Source organism: Vulpes vulpes, chromosome 3 (genome assembly GCF_048418805.1).
Source record: "Vulpes vulpes isolate BD-2025 chromosome 3, VulVul3, whole genome shotgun sequence".
NCBI classification, from domain to species: domain Eukaryota; kingdom Metazoa; phylum Chordata; class Mammalia; order Carnivora; family Canidae; genus Vulpes; species Vulpes vulpes.
In genome coordinates this window covers 69,793,320-69,817,899 of record NC_132782.1, presented here as the reverse complement: position 1 = coordinate 69,817,899, position 24,580 = coordinate 69,793,320, and the positions used below count along the sequence as shown (strand labels likewise).

The window sequence follows — 24,580 nt, the reverse complement described above, 5'->3', positions numbered from 1 at the left end:
GTGCCTGAGCCTTTCCAGCTGCATGATCAAAAATCAGTTACCAGGCAAGTTCCTGCAGTGTTTTACTCAGTAAATGGAAAACACCGAGTCTTCCCCATTAGCCACAGCCTTCCTGTGTTATCTCTCAGCCTTTGTTTTGCTTGCTGATGGTTTCCAAATCTCTGAAGCTTCTAGTGATTTGTTCCTTGACTTCTTTGCTGGTTACAGTCCCATCGATGCCAATTCCCTTTGCTCATTGAAATCTGTTTTCTCTGTTTCTATTGGAGAAGTTCATTGCATTGGGAAATCTAACTTCTGAGTTATTTAAATACTTGAGGGTATGCAAGCAGGAAATCTATACTTGCTGGACCATTAGTTTACCATCCGTTCCTTGCCTTTTTGCCTTCCAGTGAGAAAAAGGAAATGTTGTTCAGTTGCACTGTTAAAAGAAAATTTTCAGCGAAGGGTAAAATCATACTCTCATACAGATGTAAAAATGAGCATATGTTGGGGCACCTACCTGGCTGGCCCAGTCTGGTAGAGCATGCGACTCTTGATCTTGGAGTTGTGAGTTCAAGCCCCATGTTGGGTGTAGAGATTGCCTTAAAAAAACTTAAATGAGCACATGTTAAAGATTCTATTTTATTCACGAAAGAGGGAACCATGCAGATGTTATAACTGGTTCAAAAGAGAAGTCCAGAAGCACAGGTATTTATGGGGCAAAGGAATGCCTCAGGAAGGTTCAGGTTAGGAGAGGGGGCAGGACAGGGTAGCCTCCTGGAATTGGCGGATCAGATAGCACCAGTGATGCCCTGGGTCTTGTGCTGAGGTGGAGGTGCTTGGTGTGTGAAGCAGGGCTGTGGGGTGTTAGAGAACAAATTGTTCATTCATGGCATTTGTTAAAGAATGGTTGGCAGACCTTATTCAGGATCATCAGGATAGGTGTAGGGACCACTGAAGTGGGGTTTTATAGGAGGGGAGAGATATTGGGCTCAACTCTGGAAAAAACAAAGGAAAGTGGGAGTTTACAGCCAACGAGTGGAGTAGGGGACCATGGATGGGAAGTGGCTAAGAGGAAACATGACAGGGAATGGAGTTCTGGAAAACTGACCTAACAGGGTTCTTGCAGAATACAGGCCAGTGTGGTCAGGCCTCCCCCCGGGGGCGGGGCAGGGGCAGGGGAGGATGAGGGGCCAGGTTAGATTTAGAGGGTCAGGGATTCTGCGAAACTGACTTGGCGGGATTCTTACCGGAACTGGACTTGGCCGAGATGCCATCGGAAACCAGGGTCAGGATCTATTTGAGGAGAGAGTTCAGAGGAGCTCGGTGAAGGAGAGAGTCTTGGGTAAGGGGCTGTAGAGGTCAATTTGGGAGAGTGGCCTTAAGGTCATTCACATGTTTGTGGCATCTTGCATGAAGGTCATGGTGGATCATGAGCGTTAGTGCCGAGCGCCAGTGAGGCCTCGCCAGGGAAGGTGCCAGTCAGGGTCTCCTCTGCAGGGGCGCATCTTGGTTATTCTTGGTGCTGTGAAGAGGGTTCTGCCTTTCAGAGGCTTCGGTAGTGGAGACCACAGATCTGATTTTGGGGTGGCTAGGGAGTGTTGCCAGGCCCACCTGCTGTGAAACAGAAAAAGCCCTCCTCCTCCTCCTCGTTCCTCCTCCTCCTCTTCTTTATTCCTTGGTCTTCCTCCTCTTCCTCCCCTTCTTCTTCCTCTTCCCTATCCTCCTCCTCCTCCTTCTCCTTCTTTTTCAAGATTTAAGTACCTTCTCCACCCAACGCGAGGCCCAAACTCACAACCCCGAGATCGAGAGTCTCATGCTCTACTGACTGAGCCAGCCAGGTACCCCAGAGAGCCCTTCTTGACATGAGGCCATCACCGTACGTCAGGCCACAGTCCCCTCCCCGCGCAGGAGGAAACCTGTTGGTGCCTATGAACGACCTCGTGGTGAATGTCGTGCAGAAGGAACCTCGTGCCTCAGTGGAACAGCCTCTGTCATCTGTGGCACAGCCTTTCGGGTCTTCTGACTCCGGCCCGTTCATTGTCTTGGCACCACTGTGACTCTTTGTAAGTCACTGGTAACCAGTGATTCCGTCAGCTCTGTCTTACCTGGTGGAGAACCGATTGGCTTCCTCCCACCTGTGGAAAACTGTTTTCTCTCCCTTTGCAATCGCAGTGTGCTTTTACTCCAAACACATCTGTGTTTTTTCCCTTCTCCCTTCACACCAGTTGTCACATCTGCCTCATTCCCTCCTTTTATATGAATAAAATAAAATCCGTAATGTGTTCATTTTTAAAAAATCTTATGAGAGTCATGATTTTACTGTTTTCTGAAAATTCTCGTTTAACAAATGTGTCTTTTCGGGGAGGAGCAGGGCAAAGCCAAAATCCTGAAAGTGGGGCACCTGGGAGGCTCAGTGGTTGAGCGTCTGCCTTCAGCTCAGGTCATGATCCAGGGGTCCTGGGATTAAGCCCCACATCGGGCTCCCTTCTTGACAGGGAGCCTGCTTCTCCCTCTCCCTCTGCCTGCTGCTCCCCCTGCTTGTGCTCTCTCTCTCTCTCTGTGTCAAATAAATAAAATCTTTTGAAAAAAATCCCAAAAGGCATGTGCAGAAATTTTATGTATCCTCCAGTCAGTAGAGCTGCCAGGGTGTGTTCTCTGAGGCTCTTTCCCTGGGAGCACAGTGGGTGTGGTCTGTGCAGGACGTCTGCCTGCCCTGTGGCCTTGGCCTGAGCACACCCTGCGCTGCTGTGCCGCAGATGGGTCTGGCTGGAGTCCAGCCCTCCACACCCAGGCTCTCCTGGCCATTGCCCCTTTGTGCAGATCCGTCCAGATGGTGGATCTCCTGGCCATACACATTCCTTCTGGAAAGTGGGTATCAATTGAAGATAAAGTAAAAAAATTCAGGCTTGAGGCTGCTTTGTAATGGCCAGGGTTTTTGCGGTCTCCATAGGACAACTCAGGTAAGAAATCAGCCCAAGGACATCCAAATTGGCAAGGAAAAAGTTAAACTATTTGCAGATGACGTGATACTCTTTTCAGGTAGAAAACCTGAAAGACTCTACTGAAAACTTGCTAGAATACATGAATCCAGCAATGTCACAGGATATAGTCAATGAACAGCAGTCTGTTGAATTCGTATATGCCAATAATGAAGCAAAAGAAACAGAAATCAAGGAATCAATCCCATTTACTATTGCACCAAAACCCGTAAGATACCTAGGAATAAACCTAACCAAAAAGGGAAAAGATCTATACTCTGAAAAGTATAGAATACTTATGAAAGAGTATTGAAGAGGACTTAAAGAAATAGAAAAACTTTCCATGCTCTTGGATTGGAATAACAAACATTGTTAAAATGTCTGTATTACCAAAGCAATCTACACATTTAATGCAATCCTTATCAAAACACCACCAGCATTTTTTATAAAGCTAGAGCAAACAATCCTAAAATTTGTATGGAACCACAAAAGACCCTGAATAGCCAAAACAGTCCTGAAAAAGTAAAGCAACGCTCGGGGCATCATGATTCTGGACTTCAAGCTATATTACAAAGCTGTAGTCATCACAGCAGCCTGGTACTGGCATAAAAATAGATACAAGGTTCAATGGAACAGAACAGGAAACCCAGAAATGGACCCACAATATATGGTCAACTAATCTTCAACAAAGCAGGAAAGAATATCCAATGGGAAAAAGTCTCTTCAACAAATGGTGGTGGGAAAACTGGGCAGCCACATGCAGCAGAATGAAGCTGGGCCACTTTCTTACACCATACATGAAAATAAATTCAAAATGGATGTGAGACCTAAATGTGAGACAGGAAACCGTCAAAATTCTAGAGGAGAATGAAGGCAGCAACCTCTTTGACCTCGGCTATAGCAGCTTCTTACTAGAGACATCAACGGGGGCAAGGGAAACAAGCAAAAATGAACTATTGGGACTTCATCAAGATAAAGTCTTTTGCACAGTGGAGGAAACAACAAAACTAAAGGCAACCTACGGAATGGGAGAAGATACTTGCAAATGACACATCAGATGAAGGGCTGGTATCCAAGATCTATAAAGAACTTATTAAACTCAACACCTAAAAACCAAATAATCCAGTTAAGAAATGAGCAGAAGACATAAATAGCCATTTTCCAAAGAAGACATCCAGATGGCTAACAGACATATGAAAAGATGCTTAACATCACTCATCATCAGGGAAATACAAATCAAAACCACAATGAGATACCACCTCACACCTGTCAGAATGGCTAAAATTAACAACACAGGAGACAACAGGTGTTGGCAAGGATGCAGAGAAAGGGGAACCCTCTCACTCTGTTGGTGGGAATGCAAGCTGGTGCAGCCACTCTGGAAAACAGTATGGCAGTTCCTCAAAAAGTTAAAAATAGAGCTACCCTATGATCCAGCAATTGCACTGCTAGTATTTACCCAAAGGATACTAAAATACACCTTCAAAGGAGTACATGCACCCTGATGTTTAGAGCAGCATTATCAACAATAGCTGAACTATGGAAACAGTTCAAGAGTCCATTGCCTGATGAATGGGTAAAGAAGAAATGGTATGTATATATATACACACACATTTATATTTATATAATGGAATACTACTCAGCCATCAAAAGGAATGAAATCTTTACAATGATGTGGAGGGAGCCAGAGTGTATTATGCTAAGTGAACTAAGGCAATCAGAGAAAGATGACTACCGTATGATTTCACTCATATGTGGAATTTAAAAAACAGGTGAATGTTTGGGAGGGGGCAAAAGAGAGAGGGAAACAAATCATGAGAGATTCTTACTGTGGAGAACAAACAGGATTGATGGAGGGAGGTGAGTGGGGATGGGCTAGATGGGTGATGGGGATTAAGGACGGCACTTGTGATGAGCACTGAGTGTTGTGTGTAAATGATGAACCCCGGAACTCTACTCCTGAAACCAATGTTGAACTGTATGCCAACGAAATAGAATTTAAATTAAAAAAAAAAAAAAAAAAAGAAATCAGCCTAAGGAATCAGGCTGTCCACAAATAGCGCATTGGACATAGAATTTGCTACTGTGGATTGTTGTGACTTCTCCTACTATTAATAGCTTTATAACCAAGCTTGTGAAAACAAAACCATGAGGAATAGTTTCAAATTTTCTTTGAGTAAGTGACTAATTCTTGATTTGTGTTTCCTTAAAATTTAGTTATTTTCTTTCTAGAATATTCTGGAAGATATAGGAAATAATATAACAGCCACCCATATTCACGTGACCCAGGCTTACAAAATGTGGACATTTTGTCCTTAATCAAAACTTTCTTAGGAAATAAAATGTAACAAATGCAATTAAGCCAGCAGTCTTCACTCTCTCTCTCACCAGTAACCACTGGTGGTGTGTTTAGTCCCATGTGTTTTTTAATATTTTTTTAGCATCAAAAAGGCCATTGTCTTTTTTATATAGCCTTATATTTTAAGGTTTATCACATTGGTTGGCATACATGTAGCTTGCTCACTGAACTGCTATGCAATACTCTTTTTTTTTTTTTCCATACTCTTTTTATGATTGTACTTGTATTTGTGTACAAATTGTATTTGTTTCCCGTGTAGTTTCCCGTGGCTGCCACAACAAATTAGCACAAGCCAGGTGACTTAAGACAACAGGAATGTGTTCGCACAGTTGTGGAGGCCAGAAGGCCAAAATGAAGGTGTCAGCAGGGCCATGCTTTCTCTGAAACCTACAGAGGGGAATCCTTCCTTGCCTCTCTCCTAGTCTCTGATGGCTGCCGGCACTCCCTGGTGTTCCTTGGTATGCCTCACTCCGATCTCTGCCTGTGTGCTCCCATGATCTTCTCTCCTGTGTGCCTCTGTATCTAAAGTTCCCTCTTAAAAGGATACTAGTTATTGAGTTAGTAGCTGTCCTAATCCGTATGACTTCATCTTAACTTAAAAAAAAATATTTTTATTTATTTATTTGAAATGGGGAGGGATAGAAGGAGAGAGAGAGAATCTCAAGCAGACTTCCTGCTGAGCCTGGAGCCTGATGTGGGTTGGGGGCTGTCCCCCCTCCCCATCTCACAACCTTGAGAACATGACCTCAGCCGAAATCGAAAGTCAGACATTTAACTGACTGGGCCACCCAGGTGCCCTGACCTCATCTTAACTTGATTATCTCTGCAAAGATCCTATTTCCAAATAAGGGCACATTTATAGGTTTTCTGAGAGTTAGGACTTGAACATGTTTTTTGGGGGGAAAGAAGTCAAGCCACAATAATGAATACATCACAAGTTATCCTGTTCTCCTGAAAGTCAGATTGCTTCCCGTTATTGCCATCACATCTGTGCTGCCGAAAGCATCCCTTCCATACTCAGCACATATGTGCACAAGTGTGCATGTGTGCACGTGCACACACAGAGGTGTCAGTTTTTCTAGGGAATACACTCAGCTGTGGGATTTCTGGGTTGCAGGGTGTCTGCATCTTTGACCTTGCTAGACCTTGTCAGACTGCTTTCCAGAGTTTGGGTTTGCTTTCCAGAGTTTGTGAGCTTCAGCTCACATTCTCTCCCTTTTCCCTGCATGGACACCGTCTCTTGGTGCTAACAGACGTTTCCCAATCTGCAAGATGCACAATAGTATCTGTCTTATGTACAAAATAGTATTATTTCTTAAATGCCAGTGAGGTTGAACATCTTTGCATAAGTATATGTGCCATTCAAGTGTACCATTTTGTGAATTGTCTGTTCTTATCTTTGGAACATTTTTCTCTTGGGTTGCTTTTTTCTTGTTGATTTATAAGAATTCTTTGAATATCTTTTTTTTATTTTAAATTTTTATTTATTTGAGACAGAAAGAGACAGGGGAGGGGTGGAGGGAAGGGGAGAAGCAGGTTTCCCGCTGAGCAGAGAATGGGGTGCAGTCCCAGGATCCTGAGATCATGACCTGAGCTAAAGGCAGACACTTAACCAACTGAGCCAGCCAGGTGCCCCACATTCTTCCTATATGTACCTAGATGCTAAGTCTTCTGCTTTGAGAATTGTATCTTGAATAACAATAACTTCCCCACCACCACCACCCCCTGGGCTATTTTGAAGCAAATCCCAGACATGTAGTAGTTTTATCTGTATTTACAGCAGCATGTAGCTATAAAAGGTAAGGATTGTGTACACACACACACACACACACACACACACATACACAAACCATCACTGTGGTAGTATTATCCCCCCCCTTCCCCACCATTAACCATAGTTCTTAATACCATCAAATTCTGGTCAGTTCAATTTCCCCCAGTTGTCCTACAAGTGATTTTTACAGTTGACTACTGCTATGGACTGAATTGTGTTGCCCCTATGTTCATCCGTGGAAGCCGTAACCCCCAATGTGATGGTGTTTGGAGGGGGTGCCTTCAGTGGTTAGGTTTAGATGAGGTCATGAGGGTGAAGCCCCTTGATGGGATTAGTGCTCTAATAGGAAGAGGCCAGAAAGCTTGTTCTCTCTCTCTCTCTCTCTCTCTCTCTGTGCCGTGTGAGGACACAGGGAGAAGGAGGCTGTCCACAAGTGAGGAGGAGAGTCCCCATCAGCACCTGACCCCGCCAGCACCCTGATCTGGGACTCCCAGCCTCCAGAACTGTGAGAAAGACATTTCTGTTGTGTACGCTGCCTAGCCTGTGGTATTTTGTTATGGAAGTTGAGCAGGCTACTATGTACTTAATGAAATTATTAATTATTATCCTTATGGTTTATGTTTTTGGGTCTCATGTAAGAAATGCTTCTTTACTCCAAGATTGAAGAAACCTGTATTTCCTGTTTTCTTCTAACAGATGACTTTTGCTTTCCTACTCAGGTTTCTCACCATGTGGCAGGGCTGCTACGTGGTAGGTGGGGATCCACTGTGATCTGTTTACTTGCCTGGGTCACTCAGTGTCGCATTTTATCCCCTTTATTGGCCAGTCCATCTTCCCGCCATGGATCCACCAAGCACTCCTGCCCCTGTAATGACCTCCAGAGCCCTGTCCTGTTCTACGCCATCTCTGTGCCAGCTTCACACCACTATCCTGCTGCTGGACCTGGCTGGAGTGATCAGCCTCAGGGACCGTGCACATTTCCCTGGTCTTTCATTTTCTCACTTCTCTTGGCCCATCCAACCTCCCGCCTGCTCTCACCCTCACTGTTGACTCTGCTCTCAGGTCTCTGAGCAGATGTGAGTAGGGAGCATCCATAGCCTCCTGCCCCGATGGCACCCAGCCTTCCACCTTACCTCCTGGGACTGTGGAGGATCCATCCATGCTTCCTAGGAAGGTGATCTTCTCCACGTGCTGACCCTGTTCCCTATCACCTAGCTAGAGATAGGTGATAGAGATATCACCATTCCCCTGCGCCCCTCTCACCGTTGGTTCGGTTTGGTTTTGCTTTCTTTTCCTCTGTGAGGTACCATTCTCATCCACATATAAATGTGCTGAGATTTCTTCCATTAAAAAATAGAAAGACATGTTGCCTTATCTTCCCTTCATCTTCTGCTCACTCTCTTTGCTCCTGTTTCTGGCAAAAGCCTTGAAGAGCTTCTGTATTCACTCTGATTCTCTCCTCTCATTCTCTCCAGCCTGCTGCTGTCTTGCTCATCCTGGTCCTTCAAACCTGTTCCCATGGAGGTCACCCTGACATCCACGTTGCTCAACCCTGTGGCCAACCATCTGTATTTCTCAGGGCATGTCCTCTTGTAGAACATCATGGTCTACACTCTGCCTCTTTGAAACCCTGTATTCATGTGACTCCAGGCTCATGACTGGGGGTTCCTCCCCTCTCGCTTGCTATTTCTTCTCAGGCTCACTTGCTTGTTGCTTCTTACCTTCCCAAAGACTTTAATGGTGAAGGCTCCAGGGCTGATCTTCTAGATCCTTCTCTTCTTTGTCTACTGTCATTCCCTACATTATGTCATTCACTCTCAAGGTTTTAAATATTAGGTACAGCTGATTCTCATTATTTACAGTATAGTTGACCCTTGAACAACATGGGGGGTCATGGGGGTTAGGAATGCTGACCTTCGTGCATCCAAAATCTGCACATAACTTTTGACTTCTCCTAATACCCTATTGTTGACCTGAAGCCTTATTGGTAACATAAACAGATGATTGATACATATTTTGCGTATTATACGTATTATATATCACATTCTTACAATGAAGTAAGCTACAGAAAAGAGAGCATTAAGACATTTTAAAAAAGAGAAAATACGTTTACAGTCTTGGATTGTATTTATTGAAAAAAAATCCATGTTTAAGTGGATCCGTGCAGTTAAAACCTGTGTTGTTGGAGGGCCAGCCATAGTCATGTTCTGTGAAGTCACATGGACAAGTGGACCAGCAAATCCTGAACCACTGCTCCGAGGGGAAATACCAGTAGGTTCCTGTGAGCCTCTGGTCACATTTTTGTCAACTGGTCAGTACATAACCTTGTTTAATACGCTTTACTTAATATACAGTTAACTTATTGACATTGAACCCATCATGAGCAGCTGTAGCACATACCGGAACTAAGCTTGTCTACTGTACATATTGTCTTTGGAGGCACATTGCAGCCCTCGTACCCATTGGATCATGAGACAGCTCTTCAGCACTATGCATGGAGTCCATTTTTAAATAACGAAATCACCAGCAAAAAGCACTGAAATGCAGAAAACGTGGCAATCAACAGAAGGCAAACAGGATGCTTGTTTGCAGTGGGAGCTGATGAGAAAGCAGAGCATGGCCTTGTTAGACCTTGGTTGGGACTGTGCATGTCAGTGACTCAGACTTGTCACTGCTTTACAAAAGTCTGTGGATGGTGGCGAAAGCACTGCAAATATTGATTTTGGAGTTGCAAGTAAATTTTGCAACTAGGCAAATTCATGTGCATGGAATCTGCAAAAAAACCGAGGCTTGGCTGTAGATTGCTGACTATTCTCAAATTTATAGTTTCAGCTTGGACCCCTGCCCTGAAATTCTTGTTATGAGCTGTCCACTGAGCTTGTCTGACAGACAATGCAGACTTACTGCCCCACATTTAAGACCCTACCTCCTCAAACCTGCTCTTCCCAAATCTCCTCTTTCTCATTTAAAAACACTCTGTCCTCTTCCAGTTGCTTGGGCAGAAAACCTCATCTTCACGGATTCCTCTTTGCCTCATTCCCCTTCATGTGCCATCTGCCAGAAAAACAGTTGGCTTTCCCTGCAAATTCTCTCCAGACCCCAGCCGCCCTCAGGCTTTTCCCCCTACCGTCCGTCTTCAATGGGTAGTGTTTTTCTGGTCATGGATTGTGAAAGTCTTGCTCTAAGTAGATTTGCATTTCCTTCTGCCTTGTGCCCAGGGATTTCTCTGCCCAGGGCCAGTTGTTCAGTTAATTGCATAATCTATTCCTACTCTGAAAGGGTAGTGGACATTTTGGGGGATTGGTTTCTTTCTTCCCCTCCCTGGGCTTTCTAACCATGGTTTTAGTCCTAGTTGGTAGAGTTTTCTTTTCTTTTTTTTCTTTTGTTGTTTTTGTTTTTATTTTCCCCACTAAAGAGAATCCTTTGGAAGCTCTGACAGTGTATGGGGTCTCAGTCACAAACCCCCATCTCATAGGGTCCCAAGGCTTCACTGGACACAGAATCCTAAGCACCGGGTTGTGTCACTGCTTATTCCTGGGTCTTGCCTGCTCCCCAGCGTCCCCAGGCTCCCCTTGTATTTGCTCATGCCACCTTGAACCTGGCTTCACGTCTCCTTTCCAATGCTGGCTTGGGGTTGTGCCCATTTTTCCTATGAGCTCCATTTAAATTTTTGTCTGTTGGTTACGTTCACTCTGGTATTTCTAGTGTTTGTAATGGGAATGGATTCCTATTAGCTCTAATCAGAATCCCAAGTTACCAGCTATTTCCTCCATGAATACACTATGACTGTAGTTAAAATTAATTCTTTTCTATACTCTTGGTTTTGCTTACTGTATATAATCTTGGGATTTGCACCATTCAGAATATAAATAATGCATGTTTCTCTCTCTGTAGCCCAACTTAAATCTCTCCAATGGCTAACGAGGCTTATCCCTGTCCATGTGACATTGGCCACAAGCTAGAGTATGGAGGGATGGGGCGTGAAGTTCAAGTGGAGCACATCAAGGCTTATGTCACCAAACCCCCCTTTGACACGGGCAAGGCTGTGATTGTCATCCAGGATATCTTTGGCTGGCAGTTGCCCAATACCCGATACATGGCTGACATGATCGCAGGAAATGGATACACGTACGTATGAAGTTCTGTTGCTTTCCTTAAATTCATGCAAATTTCTGTGATCTCTTTTGTTCCCTTCTGGGAAAACAAAACCCAAACCAAAAAACCTCGACTGCATTCTAAGTTAGGCTACCTACTTCCTTATCTCTCCGGGGTGCAGATAAATGGGGAATGTCAAGTGAACCCAAGACACCACCTGGCATCCAGAGGAAGCCACTGCTCCCAACCCAGGCCTGGGGCTTCAGTTTCTCCTTGGCGTGCCTGGCCCCATAGACTTGTCGGACCCTGACAGAGTTATTTCCCAATGTGGGGCCCTGCCTGGACACAGGTACTGGATGCCTTGGGCAGACTCACCAGCTCTGAACTGGATCTGCTCCTCTGGCCCTCGATGTATCTCAGCCCAGGTCAGATTTCAGCAGGGCGCCCGGGGTTATCCTAGTGCCAACACAGGCTGTCCTGTTTGAGTTACAGGGGCTTCCAGAACTGATACCATGAGGCCTCACTCCTCTCCCGAAGGTTATGCCTTTGTCAGATCTAGTGGCGTGCTCGCCTTTGGCAGATACACCTGTCTGCTCCCCACCATACCAGGTCTCCGCAAAGTGTCAGCAAACACAGAGGAGAGGACGAGCACTCCTTCCCTCCAGCTTCAGAAAGCTGAAGACCCAGCCAGCCCTGAGTGTGGCGCACCCCTATTTCCTTCGTTGGCTCAAAAAGCTGCAAATCAAAGTGTGCACCTACTTCATTTTCCTACAAGAGAGGTCACTTTGAAAGCACACCCAGTGTCACATGATGCAAAGCTAGTGCTGACCGAACAGAGGATTTCCACTGGAGTTATCACTTTTTCATGCCCCCAGATTCCATGTGCATTGCGAGGCAACGTAAGTTTCTAGGGGCAAGCCCAGTAATAAACTCCCTGGCCAACCCTGGTGGCCCTCTGGCTCTGCCGGAGCCTGAGCTAGTGCGTTACAGGGGTAACTGTCCTTCATCCTCCCAACAACCGCCCCAGGATGGGCCTGCCCTGAGCCACCAGGTAGAGCTTGCAGGCTCCCACTGCAGCCGGCAGGCAGCTTGCACGGGACCGTGGCTCCTGTTGTCTCATGGTGGCTCATTTATTTGGAGGCAGAACATAAAAGATGACCAAAGAAGCCTGTGCCTGCAAACCTCTCTCCCACTGATCCAACTCCTTTACCCTCACAATCATCCTCTGAGGGTGGGCGGTGTAGAGTGCAGTCTCTTCAGCCAAGAAAATGGGGCTAAAAGTGAGGAAGTGACTTGTTAGGGTTACAGGGCAGACGGGGCAGGACTGGGACTTGAACTTGGATTCTTCTGACCCAGATGTTCCTTCCCTTCTGACGGGAAGAGCTCGGTTCCTCCATCCATGGCAATGGCCTTTATTTTGGGAAGCGAGTCTCTGGCCAGTGTGGACCCACCCTCCAGGGTTGACTAGCATGGAGGATGGACACGTATTCAGGGACACAGCTTGTTTTCTCTCGTGGCCCTTTTTAGGCTTCCCCATGAGGCCTTCCCCTTTGCACAGGAGGTTGTGTCCTGTTGGCATCCTGGGAGGAGGCTGGGGAAAATTGCTTGGTCATAGTGACTGGACGTGCTACGCAGGTGTACCTTCTGACCTGGGCTGATGCAAAAGGCCAGCCAAGCGATGGGACTCCTCAGGAGGTGGGGCAGGGGGAACCCTGTGCTCACCCCACCCACGGCCTTGTCACCCAGGGCTCCCTTCTGTGCCATGAATCTTGTCAGGAGCGTGCCTGGCCGATTGCCCCATCATCTCAGATGGGCTGGGCTATAAGCAGGCTGCCAGAGGCCGAGCACCTACTGTTGTGAAATCCCAAGTGGCCTGGCCTGGTGCCAGCTGGCCTCTTTGATGGGATCAAAGTTGGCTTCTGTGGCCACCACTTTTCTTCTGTGATTCAGAATCACCAACATAGCAAGTTTCTTAATGAATGTAAGCAAATACCCACAGCTCTGAAATGAAGAGCAGCTCATATCCTATTTTGCAGGGCCATCGTTCCAGACTTCTTTGTAGGGCAAGAACCCTGGCATCCTTCTGGGGACTGGTCCACCTTCCCAGAGTGGTTGAAAACAAGAGATGCCAGAAAAATTGATAAGTAAGTTATCACGCATGTTTGTGTCACCCTCCCTCCCCTGGCCTCCCTGCCCCAGGGCACCCAGGAGAGCAGGGGCTGGAGGGAGAAGGGGGTACAGCTTCACCGTTCAGACACCTACTCACCCTCCTTCATGGGGGGCTTCCATGGCCACGGCTAACAGAGTCTGTCCAGCTGCTTTCACTTAGCGCCGTGGGTGGCCTGGAAGGTGGGCCACCAGCAAGCACTCCTGCTGCCTCCGCAGGCTCATCTGCCATCCCCCCTTCCCCCAAGCTTCATGCATGACTGCCAAGGGAACTTGGTCGATGCACCACAGTGTGGGTGGGCAATTTCCCTTTACAGGGAGGCTTTCAGGATCCAGAGGGTCAACACTCCTTCCTTCCTGTCCTGGCTGCAGAACCAGCCGAGACAAGGGGCAGAGAAAAGAAACCAGAGCAGGGCCAGCCCCTTACTGCCCAGATGATTGGAAACCCCCACCCCTTGTCTAGACCGGACCCCACCTGCCCCTCTGAGAGGACTTTGGGTCTTTACACCAGACCTACCAGGCCAGGGCTGTGGTCTTGCCAGGGCCCAGGGAGCAGTGTGAAGAAATGAGGGGGATCCCCCGGGATTTCAGCCTTTTACTGAATTAGCTCCAGCGGCCCAGAAGCTTGGATCAGAGCGCTCACCTGCCACTCCGACACCCCCTTTGGGTCTGGATTAAGCATGGAGGGTTCCCCCCACACCAGCTGTGACTCACCTTGGCCATTTATCCTTCTGAACACTCTCCTTCCCTGTTGCCTGACATGGGCCTGAGGTTTGATAAGCTGCTCCCCCAGCCCAGATTGGGGAAGCTGCTAAGAATGTGGTCTCTGGCCTGTGGCCTCTTGGTCCTTGGAACTAATTCTCTGCTCATTTTTTCCACCATCAGAGCTGAACCCAGGGCTGCTGGCCCCTCTGTCCCCTGAGCCTGCTGGCAGGCCTCCTGGCATGGCCGAGTATCTGCACCCGGGGCCGTGTTAACCAGCGGGTCACCTCAGGGCCTTATGGGCGGGAGACCAGTCCATCAGCTGCCTGTGGACTGCGTCTGGGATGTCAGCTACCTTGTCTTCCTCTGCCCCAGCCTGAGGAGCCTCCCTACAGGGGTATGAAGGCCTGGCTCCCCACCTCAAGTCAGGCAGATCTTCAGGGGCCACCCTGGCTCTGAGCTCCCCTGAGAAGCTGCTTGAGGCCCATGTGGACACTGTGCCACAGCTGTCTTCTCCCCCTGCCCGGCCCTGCTCCCTTCCTGCCCCTTCTGCTGTTGGAAGGGGGCCCTGAGATTCCCGGCAAACACCCTCCTGCACACTTACCTCTTCCAGGTCCCTCCCAGGGGACCTGCAACCCCCTGAAACCAAAATGAAGCAAGTGAAGGGAAAGTTAGAGGTAGAAACACAAGAGAGCCACAGAGACTGGGGTGTGGATGTGAAGTCCAGCTTGCCATGGGGCTGGCGTGGGGGAGAATAGGATGTTTTGCTGCCTTCTGATGAGGAGCTGTGTGGGTCTGCCTTCCATTTGTGAATACAAAGCAGAGGGGGGATCATTTCTGGCAGGTGTTGGAGCAGTCCGGTGGCACTCTTCCACGGACGAAAAGGAGAGCCACGCATTTTAAATAAAAATGAGACATCAAACAGAATCACCGGGGCGCCTGTGTGGCTCAGTGGTTTACACATCCAAGTCTTGGTTGTGGCTCAGGTCATGGTCTCAGGATCATGAGAGCGAGCCCCACACATTGGACTTCATGCTTGCTTAAGATTCCCCCTCCTTCTCCCCCCCCCCCCGCCTGTGTGCTCTCTTTCAAAAAACAAAACAAAACCTAAAAACCAGAGACACTAACTTTGAAATGGAGACTGAAAACCTTTATATGGTCAGGTGTTTTTGTTTGTAAGTAACAGAAGACCCATCTTAAATCTTAAATGCTGACTGCTTCAGCAGTCCTGGGATTTCTTGGTTTGTAGAGCTGCAAAGAGGTAGTTTCTGGCTTCAAGCAGGGGCTGGTTTCAGAGTGCAGAAACTATCTCCAGGACTTGCCTTCCAACATTTCTCTGCTTCATTGCCCGTAGGCTGGCTCCATTCTCAGGCAGCTTTTGCCCTTGGGTGGCAAGATGGCTGCAGCAGCTCCAGCCTTCCATTGGTCTCTTTTCCAGCAACCCAACAAAATTCTCATTTTGCCCTGATGGTATGGCTCAGTCGCAGGTCCATCCTTGGACTGGTCATTGCTACGAGATTGCAGTCCTCTGATGGTCAGCCTGAGCCACACACTTCACTCCTGGAACTGAGGGCAGAGTCCTCCAAGGTGTGGGGAGATGGGGGGAGTTGAGGGGAGGTGGGGGGAAGAAGCTAAACCCTGATGCTCCCTGAAAAGTGGGGAACACATGCAGAGCAACACAAGCAAAGACATGTTCACTTGAGTTAAAGTATTTTTATAGAAATGGCCTCTTCCTTCCTGTCCCTTCTAATTAAGGCCGTTATTCTTAAGATCAAAGCATTCGAGGAAAATTTACAACCACAAATGTCAAGAACTATTGCTTTTTCCATGTTATTTTGCAGAATTAATTATTGCTCATGTCATGAATATAACTGCTTGTATGCAGTGGTAGGATACATATATTTAAATGTGCTCAAGGATATGCTATGATTAAAAGGGAAAGGAAGTGCAATAGAAAGGCTTTCGTTTTCTTTTTTATTTATGATAGTCACACAGAGAGAGAGAGAGAGAGAGAGGCAGAGACATAGGCAGAGGGAGAAGCAGGCTCCATGCCCCAGGAGCCCTACGTGGGATTCGATCCTGGGTCTCCAGGATCATGCCCTGGGCCAAAGGCAGGCGCTAAACTGCTGCGCCACCCAGGGATCCCTCGTTTTCTTTTTTAAATTGTAAGCAGCATTTCTATCAGATCATACAGAACTTTCTGGCTGGCCTCGCTTCCCTACTTCCATTTGGGTGTATTGCTTCTAGTTGGAAATGCACCGAATTCCAAGCAACCAATTTGCAAATGAACCATTTGCAAAGACAGGGCCACTATTCTTGGTCCTCTCCTGGTTTAAATAGTGCTGATGGCTTTCCAAATTCTACTCTGCTGTTTGGGCACAGGAAGGGACAGGCGGTACAGAGTTGGGATGTTAGCTGAGAGAGTGAATGTGCCAAGTGAGAGAGTTTGGGGAGGTGCCCAGTTGGGCCTGGTGCCTGTCAGGGGAGAGTAGGCTGGGGTGCTCGATGGGGGCGGATCTTGGGATCAGGTTTTAGGAGCTGTGCTTAGGGCTTTGGCCTTTATCCTGAGGCTGTGGAAGGCGGGGCTCAGCTTTCAGCTGGGATGTGAGCTGGTCTGATTTGTGGTTTGCAAAGAGCCAGCCTGCAGCCCTGTCAGGTGGTTGGAAGAGGCTGTGCTTGGTTAGAGAGGCCCGTGGGGAGATGTGCCCGTGGTGAGGACAGAGCTCCAAAAGTCAGAATCTTAGAACCTCAGGGAAGAACTAGCTGCTGCTGAAGCCCTGTTACCATCCATCGGCAGAGCACTTGCTGCCCAGCGCACTCCTCAGGACTCGTAAAATATCTCTTGATGTTTTTTGGTCTGCACCCCCCACCCCCGTGGCTTTACTGAGACACAGTTGACACATAATGTTGTGTAAAGTTCAGGTGTACACTGTGTTGATTTAATACATTTATATTTTGCATAATGATTGCCAGCACAGCCTTAACTAACATCTCTACCTATCACATAGTTACTGTTTTTTTTTTGTGGTGTGGACACTTACGGTCTTTCCTCTTAGCAACCTGCAAGTATAGAATATAGTATTATTAACTCTAGTCACCAGGCTGCACACTACAACCCCAAACTCATCAGTCTTTTAACTGTAAGTTTGTGTTTTTTGTCCAGTCTTTCCCCATTTCCTCATGGCCCACCCCTGGTAACCACTCTACTCTGCTTCTCTGAGTTTGGCTGTTTGGATTCCACATATAAGTGATCTCTGTCTGTTGATTCTTGAATAACTTTCTGTTCTAGAGAGGTTGATGCCGTCTTGAAGTATCTGAAACAACAGTGTCATGCCCAGAAAATTGGCATTGTGGGATTCTGCTGGGGTGGCGTGGCCGTCCATCACGTGATGATGAAGTACCCAGAATTCAGGGCAGGGGTGTCCGTCTACGGTGAGTAGGCCTTGTACATTTTACACAGTGGAAATGGGAGGAGTGGTCGAGTGACGGCCCTGAGCTGCTTCCCAAGCTAACAGTTCCAGAGCAACACACAGCCCCATGGTGCAGAGATGGCCCAACCTAAGGAAATTGGCTTTAAAATCTGAAAGTAGAGGTGGAGGTTTGTAATACAGTGACCAGAGGACGTCACTGGGATTGTGGCATCTGGGTCCCAAGAGCCAGCTGTTGGGAAGGTCACCTAACCCGAGGGCTTGATTCTTCACGTAGGGTGAAGAGGGTGACATTTATTTCTGTGATAATGGTTAATATCAAGCACTATTTTTTATAAGGAACATCTATGAACATATTTTCCCAAGATATGCGTTATTTTCAACTGTGTACACACTACATATATATACATATACACACACACAGGGAAGGAAGGAAAGAAAAGGAAAAGACTCTAAAATGTAAGTAGCAGCATCAACCCCAGTATCATAGCAATGAAATAAGAACATACCTGTATATAGAAATGGCATACTAAGTTCATGATCGAGAAGCAGACCATAAAAATGTAAAAAAAAAAAAAAAAAAGGAAATTTGGCTTTCTTTCATGATGGTACTAAGGATTCTTATTTGGACTAATGGTTTCTTGCTGTGGTGTTTTTGCTTACTTTTAGCATTAAAAAAAATCCTTTAAGTACGAACTTACAGGCAAGCTAGTAAGGGTCAGGTGCGGTTGGGCGCCGGAGAAGGCTGTCCCAGGCCCCTGCCCCCCGTGGGCCGCCCCCCTTCCCGCCCCCGTGCCCCCCCATCTAGCCTCGGCGGCCCTCCTGGACGCCTCGCCGGCGCCCCCTCCTGGACGCCCTGCACCCTGCACGAGTTGCGGGGCTTGTGGGGACTGGGAGGCTGGAGGCTCCACGGCGCTGTCCAGCCTGGTGGCCCGGCCTTCCTGTGGCTGCCCGCCTCCCGGAGAGGACAGGTGAGGACAGGTGAGGGGCGGTTCCGGGCTGCTCAGCTCGGCTGTGCTGCCCAGGACCTGGACACAGGAGGTACCTGCTGCTGCTTCCCACGGCGGGGCCTGTCCCCACCATACCTGAGTCAGGCTCACCTGTGAGTCGTCTGACGGGGCCCCGGCTGGGCTCTGTCCTTCCCCATTGGGGCAGTTTAGCGAGCACCCCCCACTTGGGTTGTCTGACCAAATCCCTCACCCCAAACCCCCCTTCATGGCAGCAAGAATCCTGTGCATCATCCAGCCAGAGTCTTACTCTGTTTCCTCGTAGTGATTTTCCATTCACTGCCCTGACCCTGCTCCTCAACCCTAAATCCCCACTTGTCCTTGGGGTACTAGGCTTGAGTGACCTCTCTCCCCTGCAGCAAAACCCTGTTTAGAGGTCTCTGTTGAATAAAACTCCCTTATCGAGCGTCAGAATGACCCTTTAACGCAGCTCTTACCTTAACATGGCATTAGAGTGCAAGACTCTGGCCCGTTTTCCTCCAGCAGCGGGCACACTGCAGTCTGAATCCTCGAGGCAGAACGGGCTTTGACCAAATGCTCGCTAAAATTCTGAAATGAAGGACGCCAGGGAACTTTTACAGACCGCCTGTGAGGACCTGGGGGCACCCCCAAGACGTCACAAGCATGGTCTTGTCTGAGCACAGATACCTCATGAAACAGCCACCCTGCCTTGGGAATGAAGTCACTGGGCATACTGAGGTCAGAGGCTGCAGGGCTCATGGACCGTGAGAGGCTTCTAGAAGAATAGGGCAGATGGTCCCGATGTGAACGTTTCTCACCTCTTGGTAGTTGAAGGCAGGTCCTACAGGGAGCATTTCTTGGGCTGCTCCTGTCTCTTTGCAAGCCAAGCAGACAGCAAGGTCCTATTCCATTATTTATGGTCTGACTCGTAGGGAAGGGAAGAGCGGGAAGGTCTGATGAGATCAATTTCTCTTTGAGATTAATTTTATAGGCCACGCCACATCTGTGGAATTGCTAAAAAGGAAATAAGCCAAACACCAAAGCACATATTTTACTTTGAAAAATCAAACCAAACCCACATAGATTTCTGAGGCCCGCGAATGGAAGTCCTACCCCGTGTTCCTGTCTTCATCTTCCAGGCATCATCAAGGATTCTGAAGACGTGCACAGTTTAAAGAACCCCACATTGTTCATTTTTGCTGAAAATGATGCTGTGATTCCTCTTGAGCAAGTAAGTTGACCTCTTTCCTCTTCTCTTTCCTTCTTTCCTTGTCTTTCTAAGATCTATTTATTTAGAGGGAGCGCGTGTACTTGAGCTGGTGGAGGGGCAGAGGAAGATGGAGAAAGAATCCTCCAGCAGACTCCCTGTTGAGTGTGGAGCCAGACCCGGACCTGGACCCGGACCCAGGGCTCGATCTCAAGACGCTGAGATCATGACTTGAGCTGAAATCAAGAGTCTGACGCTTAAGTGACTGAGCCACCCAGATGACCCTCCTCTTCTCATTTCTGTATTTAATAACATGATCTGACCTTTCAGGGAAAATGTTCCAAAGGGTTCATTTGTTGCTCCAAATATTTTTCAACATTAAAGTTTTAAAGGTGGGTGTTATTGGGGACTTAAGGGCCATAACCCCCACAAAGTGCTCCAGGTCTGGCCTAGTTACTGGGCATAGAAGCAGGCCCTGCTTCTCCATCATCCCATGTGGAACCCATGAGTTAAGATAAAGTGTGTGTCGCTAAAGACGTGGGTGTGGGGGCTCCTGGCTGGCTCAGTCGGTGGAGCTTGCAACTCTTGATCTTAGGGTCGTGAGTTTGAGCCCACGTTGGGGATCACAGCTTAACTTTAAAAAAAAAAGACTTGGACGTGTTAAACCCCCAGCATGTTGATAAGAAAAAAGCAGAACTGTGGCATGCAAGCAATCGTTTAGAAATTATTGTTGTTATTCATAATTAATACATTATATTAATACAAATTTAAAATAGTTTATTCTTGAATATTTTGTTGAATGTTATACAAAAGATATTTATACAGTTTCAAATAACTGGTGTTGTGTCATTTTTATATGTTCAAAATCCTATCCTTTGCCAGAGGTAAGGACTGTGTTATAAAATTAAAAGAAAAAAAATTCATGATAGCAACAGAATTTAAGGCACTGATGTTAACTTTCTTTCATGAGCATTCAGAGAGTGTTTGGAGGATGGGAAATATGACTAGATTGTTAAAATCATACCATCATATCTTTTGCACATCAGGTGTCTTTGTTGACTCAGAAGTTGAAAAAACACTGCAAAGTGGAATATCAAATTAAAACATTTTCTGGGCAAACCCATGGCTTCGTGCATCGAAAGAGAGAAGATTGTTCAGCAGAAGACAAGCCCTATATAGATGAAGCAAGAAGGAATTTGATTGAGTGGTTGCACAAGTACGTTTAGCCGCAGCCAAGTATAAACTTCCTCAAAATAGTTTGCATCCAGAAATTTGCTTTGGGATACTGGGGTCATTTGATTTAATTTTCACTTTATATAAAATACATCAAGGAATCCTGAAACTCATTATTCCATCTGAAACATACATTCAGTACATACAGCTCCGGTGTGGACTTCATGATTTTTAATTAAGTACATCCTTTAAAATGATTAACGTGCCAAAGCCATGAAGAACATGAAGTATTAACTCAGATTCAAAGCCCAGCTTAATTGGGCATTTATCTGTCTCAATGCAGAAGAATCTGTGGTGTTCATAAATTTCATTATGAGAGATCCTGAGGTTAAAATAGGGTTTCATTGACCTAATTCTATCAAGCCCATAAGCTTACTTTTTGAATGTGTGGCTTTTTCTAAAAGCTAATAAAGAACCATGGGTTACACTGACTGTTTCCTAGGAGGTGATTTTCCAAAATACGGGCATTCGCGGGGCTCAGGGCTGGGGCCTGCATCAGAAATCACTCATGCATTCACTCAGAAGGATGGTGGTGCACAGGGTTGGGATTCAGTTTTTAGAGTTTATTTTTTCATTTAATTTTTTATTAGAATTTATTATTTATTTATTCATGAGAGACACAGAGAGAGGCAGAGACACAGGCAGAGGGAGAAGCAGGCTCCCTGTGGGGAGCCCCTGGGACTCGATCCCAGGACCCCGGGATCATGACCTGAGCCAAAGGCAGACACTCAGCCACTGAGCCACCCAGGCGCCCCCAGTTTTTAGATTTTAATTAATTCATATTAAATCCCATGAGCAGTTCGGCTCCTCAGTAGCCCTAGCCACAGCCATGCTCGGCCACACGAGGCCCATGGGGGCCGTATGGGGCAGGGCCGGCCTGCGCAGGAAAGGCTCTTCCTTCCAGCCGCGCCCTGCTCACTACCCTGTGACAGGCCTGCAGGTGTCTTGCTCAGGCGAGCCCGAGGATCCTCACTGCAGACGGCAAACCGAGGCTGGCAGCGGTCACTCCCACTGGCCCCAGGTCTGCAGATCTGGAAAGGCCAGCTCGCTTCCCCGGCTGCCCAGGCCTGGGCCCCGTGCCCACCCCCCCTGTCGGTGGGACCGCGAGGAGGTTGGGGGGGCTTCCTACCCCAGGGTGGGTGCCACGGCCCACCTGGAACTACTTCCAATCAGTCCTGGGGCTCCGGGAGGGAGACCCATGGCACGTCTGCCCTGAAGACAGGGACAAGAAGGGTCCCTGCAGCTTCAGGGATCCACACCCACCCGTTCTTCCGTGGCTGGGTTTGCAGGGTGTCCATGGGACTTACAGTCTTCAGTTTCCTGTGAGGACAGACGGGTGATGAGACAGGCCCCCCTGGAGACAGGGAGCAGTGATGTGGGCCTCACTGGGGCAGGGAGCCAGAGATGAAGGAGGGAAGGGGGAGGGCACAGAGAGCCATGTGAGGCCTGCTCAGGGGTTATCCGGGATGGAGAGGCGGGGCTGTAGGGAGAAGTCTGGTTTGGGTCCACCAGAAGTCTGGTGTTTGGGCTGCAGATTCCCCAGTGAACAGTGGCTGAGAGACTAACGGGGACGTCTCCCCGACAACACTCCTAATTAGCTCCAAGAGTGGTTCAGGGCCCTGCCCTTCCGCGCCCTCTCCTGCCAGCAGGGCTCTGGGCTCTGCCTCACAGCACCAGCCAGGGCAGGGGGAGGGCATGGGCTCTCTTCCCGTCTCTATTTTCACGAGGGCGGGAACTCTTCCCCAAGACTCCCCCCTTAATGTGGGACTCCCAGGCCCCCAGAACTGTGAGAAGGCAATGCTCAAGCCACCATCTGTGGTAATTTTGTTCAAGGAGCTAGAACTAAGATAGTTACCCACGTTTGTGGCTCACTGCATCATTCTTGGGAAGATGTCATCTATCCAAGTGTAACCAGGTCAAAGGTCATCCTCTCAAGGACCAACGGTGTTTGTGAGAAGGGTTAGTTCGGCTGGCACGACCACACCGATGTGCTTTCCACACCGATGTGCTTTCCACTCTGTCACAGAACGTCAGAAAGCTGTTGCCCCAGGCCAGGAGCTAGAATTGTGTTTGCGCTGCTTGGCCGACGCCCTCCTTCTGGCAGAGCGGCTGCTGCTCCTTGGGTGCTGCTGAATGAGCGCGGGCAACGCTGGGAAAGGCAAATAAGCTCTTCGTTCGTATAAAAGTGCTGGGGACCTCATGGCCACCTGAGGCGGTTCAGGACCTGAGTCTGGGGCCGCACGTGAAACTGCTGCCAGGATCTGTGTAAAACACGTACAACAGCGCTTAGCACCAAGTGCTTCACACACCTTCACTCTGTGGTCACCTCCTCCTGCGCTGGTGGACCTTGGAGACGCTCCATGTGGGGGCCCCCGCTTCACTCTCTTGCGGTGCTTTAGGTGTGTCCGCTATCGCGCAGGCCGCCTCCAAGCAGCACCTAGGGTGGAGCAGCACCTCTCCATGCCCACGGTGAGCTCGTTACTACCACGCTGCACCCTGCCCTGGCCCAACTCCCAGTCCTTTAGTGGAGCTGGGTCACCGGGAACAGAGAAGGACAGAGGATACAGAACCCATTGCCACAGCACACTAGCTTCTCGGCCCCTCCAGAGGCAGCTGCAGTGGTTGCGTATAACTAAAGGCCAGGCTGTTTCGGAACATGGAATAAACCCAGCAAGCATAGGAGTTGAGAACTAGCAGGCAAGTGCTCTCCGCTGTCCTGCGTGAGAGTCTGGCCTCGGGGACACGTGCCTTCAGCCGTTGCCACACAGATGGTGGTCGGTTGAAGCACAGGGACTGATCCTGCACTTTGTGAGGAAGCTCTCTGGGACTTGTGTGGCCATCAGGAGAAATGCTGGTGTCAGGTGGAAAGTTAACAGCTGAAGGCAAAACACACGTGTCCCACCCCGCACTCCTGGTGTCATGGGTCCCAATCTGGGCTACTGAGGACTCCAGAGCTTCTCCATCTGACATAAGACTGGTTTCTTTTACCCAGTGTCCTCATGTTCATTACAGTGCTGATGTAAAGGTTCTTGGCACCATGTATATAGAACTTGACAAGAGAATTGTAACCAGAGTAAAAAAGCTCACGCTGCCTTGGAGAGGTCCTTACCTGAAGCAAAATCAGAAGTCTGTGAAACATCTCTAGTTTTCCTGTTCATGGGCCACGTGGTTTCTCTCAACCCCCAATGCCGCTGGGAACACGCGAGGCCCATGTTGGGAGACGGGTGGTTTCGTGGCTTTTCTCACGCAGTCCTGAACCCCTTCAGGCAGGACCGGTCCACAGCAAGCCGCTGTGCTGTCTGCAGGCTGGAGTAAGCCCTTGTAAGCAGGGTCTGTAGGACTGGACCCCAGATCTAGAACCGACGCACCTGGACGCCGTGCCAAGCCTAGCAGTACAGGTGATAATAGTGCAGGATACATTTGAAAATGGAACAGACCAGGTTCTATGTGCAGGTTTGTTTTTTCATCTGTTCCTTTGATAGAGCATGTGAACACACAGGTGGGGAGGGGCAGAGGCAGAAGCAGAGTCCCCGCTGAGCAGGGCATCTGGCAAAGGACTCGAACTCAAGACCCTTGGATCATGACCTGAGCCGAAGGCACACGTTTACTGACTGAGCCACCCAGGCAGCCCAGCATTCAGGAAGTTTTAAGCTTTCAAAACTGGACTGGCTATTCCACAACATTCTAC

The 24,580-nt window shown here is 48.2% G+C and overlaps 1 protein-coding gene across 5 annotated transcripts in view; it reads left to right on the top strand.

Annotated features, from left to right (window-relative positions):
• CMBL (carboxymethylenebutenolidase homolog) overlaps positions 1-21,324 on the top strand; it is a 46,407-nt gene extending 25,083 nt beyond the window's left edge. For 2 of the 5 annotated variants that reach the window (XM_072752698.1, XM_026017666.2), the window contains exons 2-6: positions 10,988-11,221; positions 13,225-13,332; positions 17,346-17,488; positions 19,592-19,683; positions 20,706-21,324. In XM_072752698.1, the coding sequence (XP_072608799.1) occupies positions 11,007-11,221; positions 13,225-13,332; positions 17,346-17,488; positions 19,592-19,683; positions 20,706-20,885 (738 nt within the window). In that variant the 5' untranslated portion in view covers positions 10,988-11,006 and the 3' untranslated portion in view covers positions 20,886-21,324. Of the gene's footprint in view, positions 1-10,987; positions 11,222-13,224; positions 13,333-17,345; positions 17,489-19,591; positions 19,684-19,989; positions 20,188-20,705 lie in introns of those variants that run through there. The other 3 variants (XM_072752700.1, XM_072752699.1, XM_026017667.2) reach the window with 3 other exon arrangements.
• Positions 21,325-24,580: the final 3,256 nt, after the last annotated feature.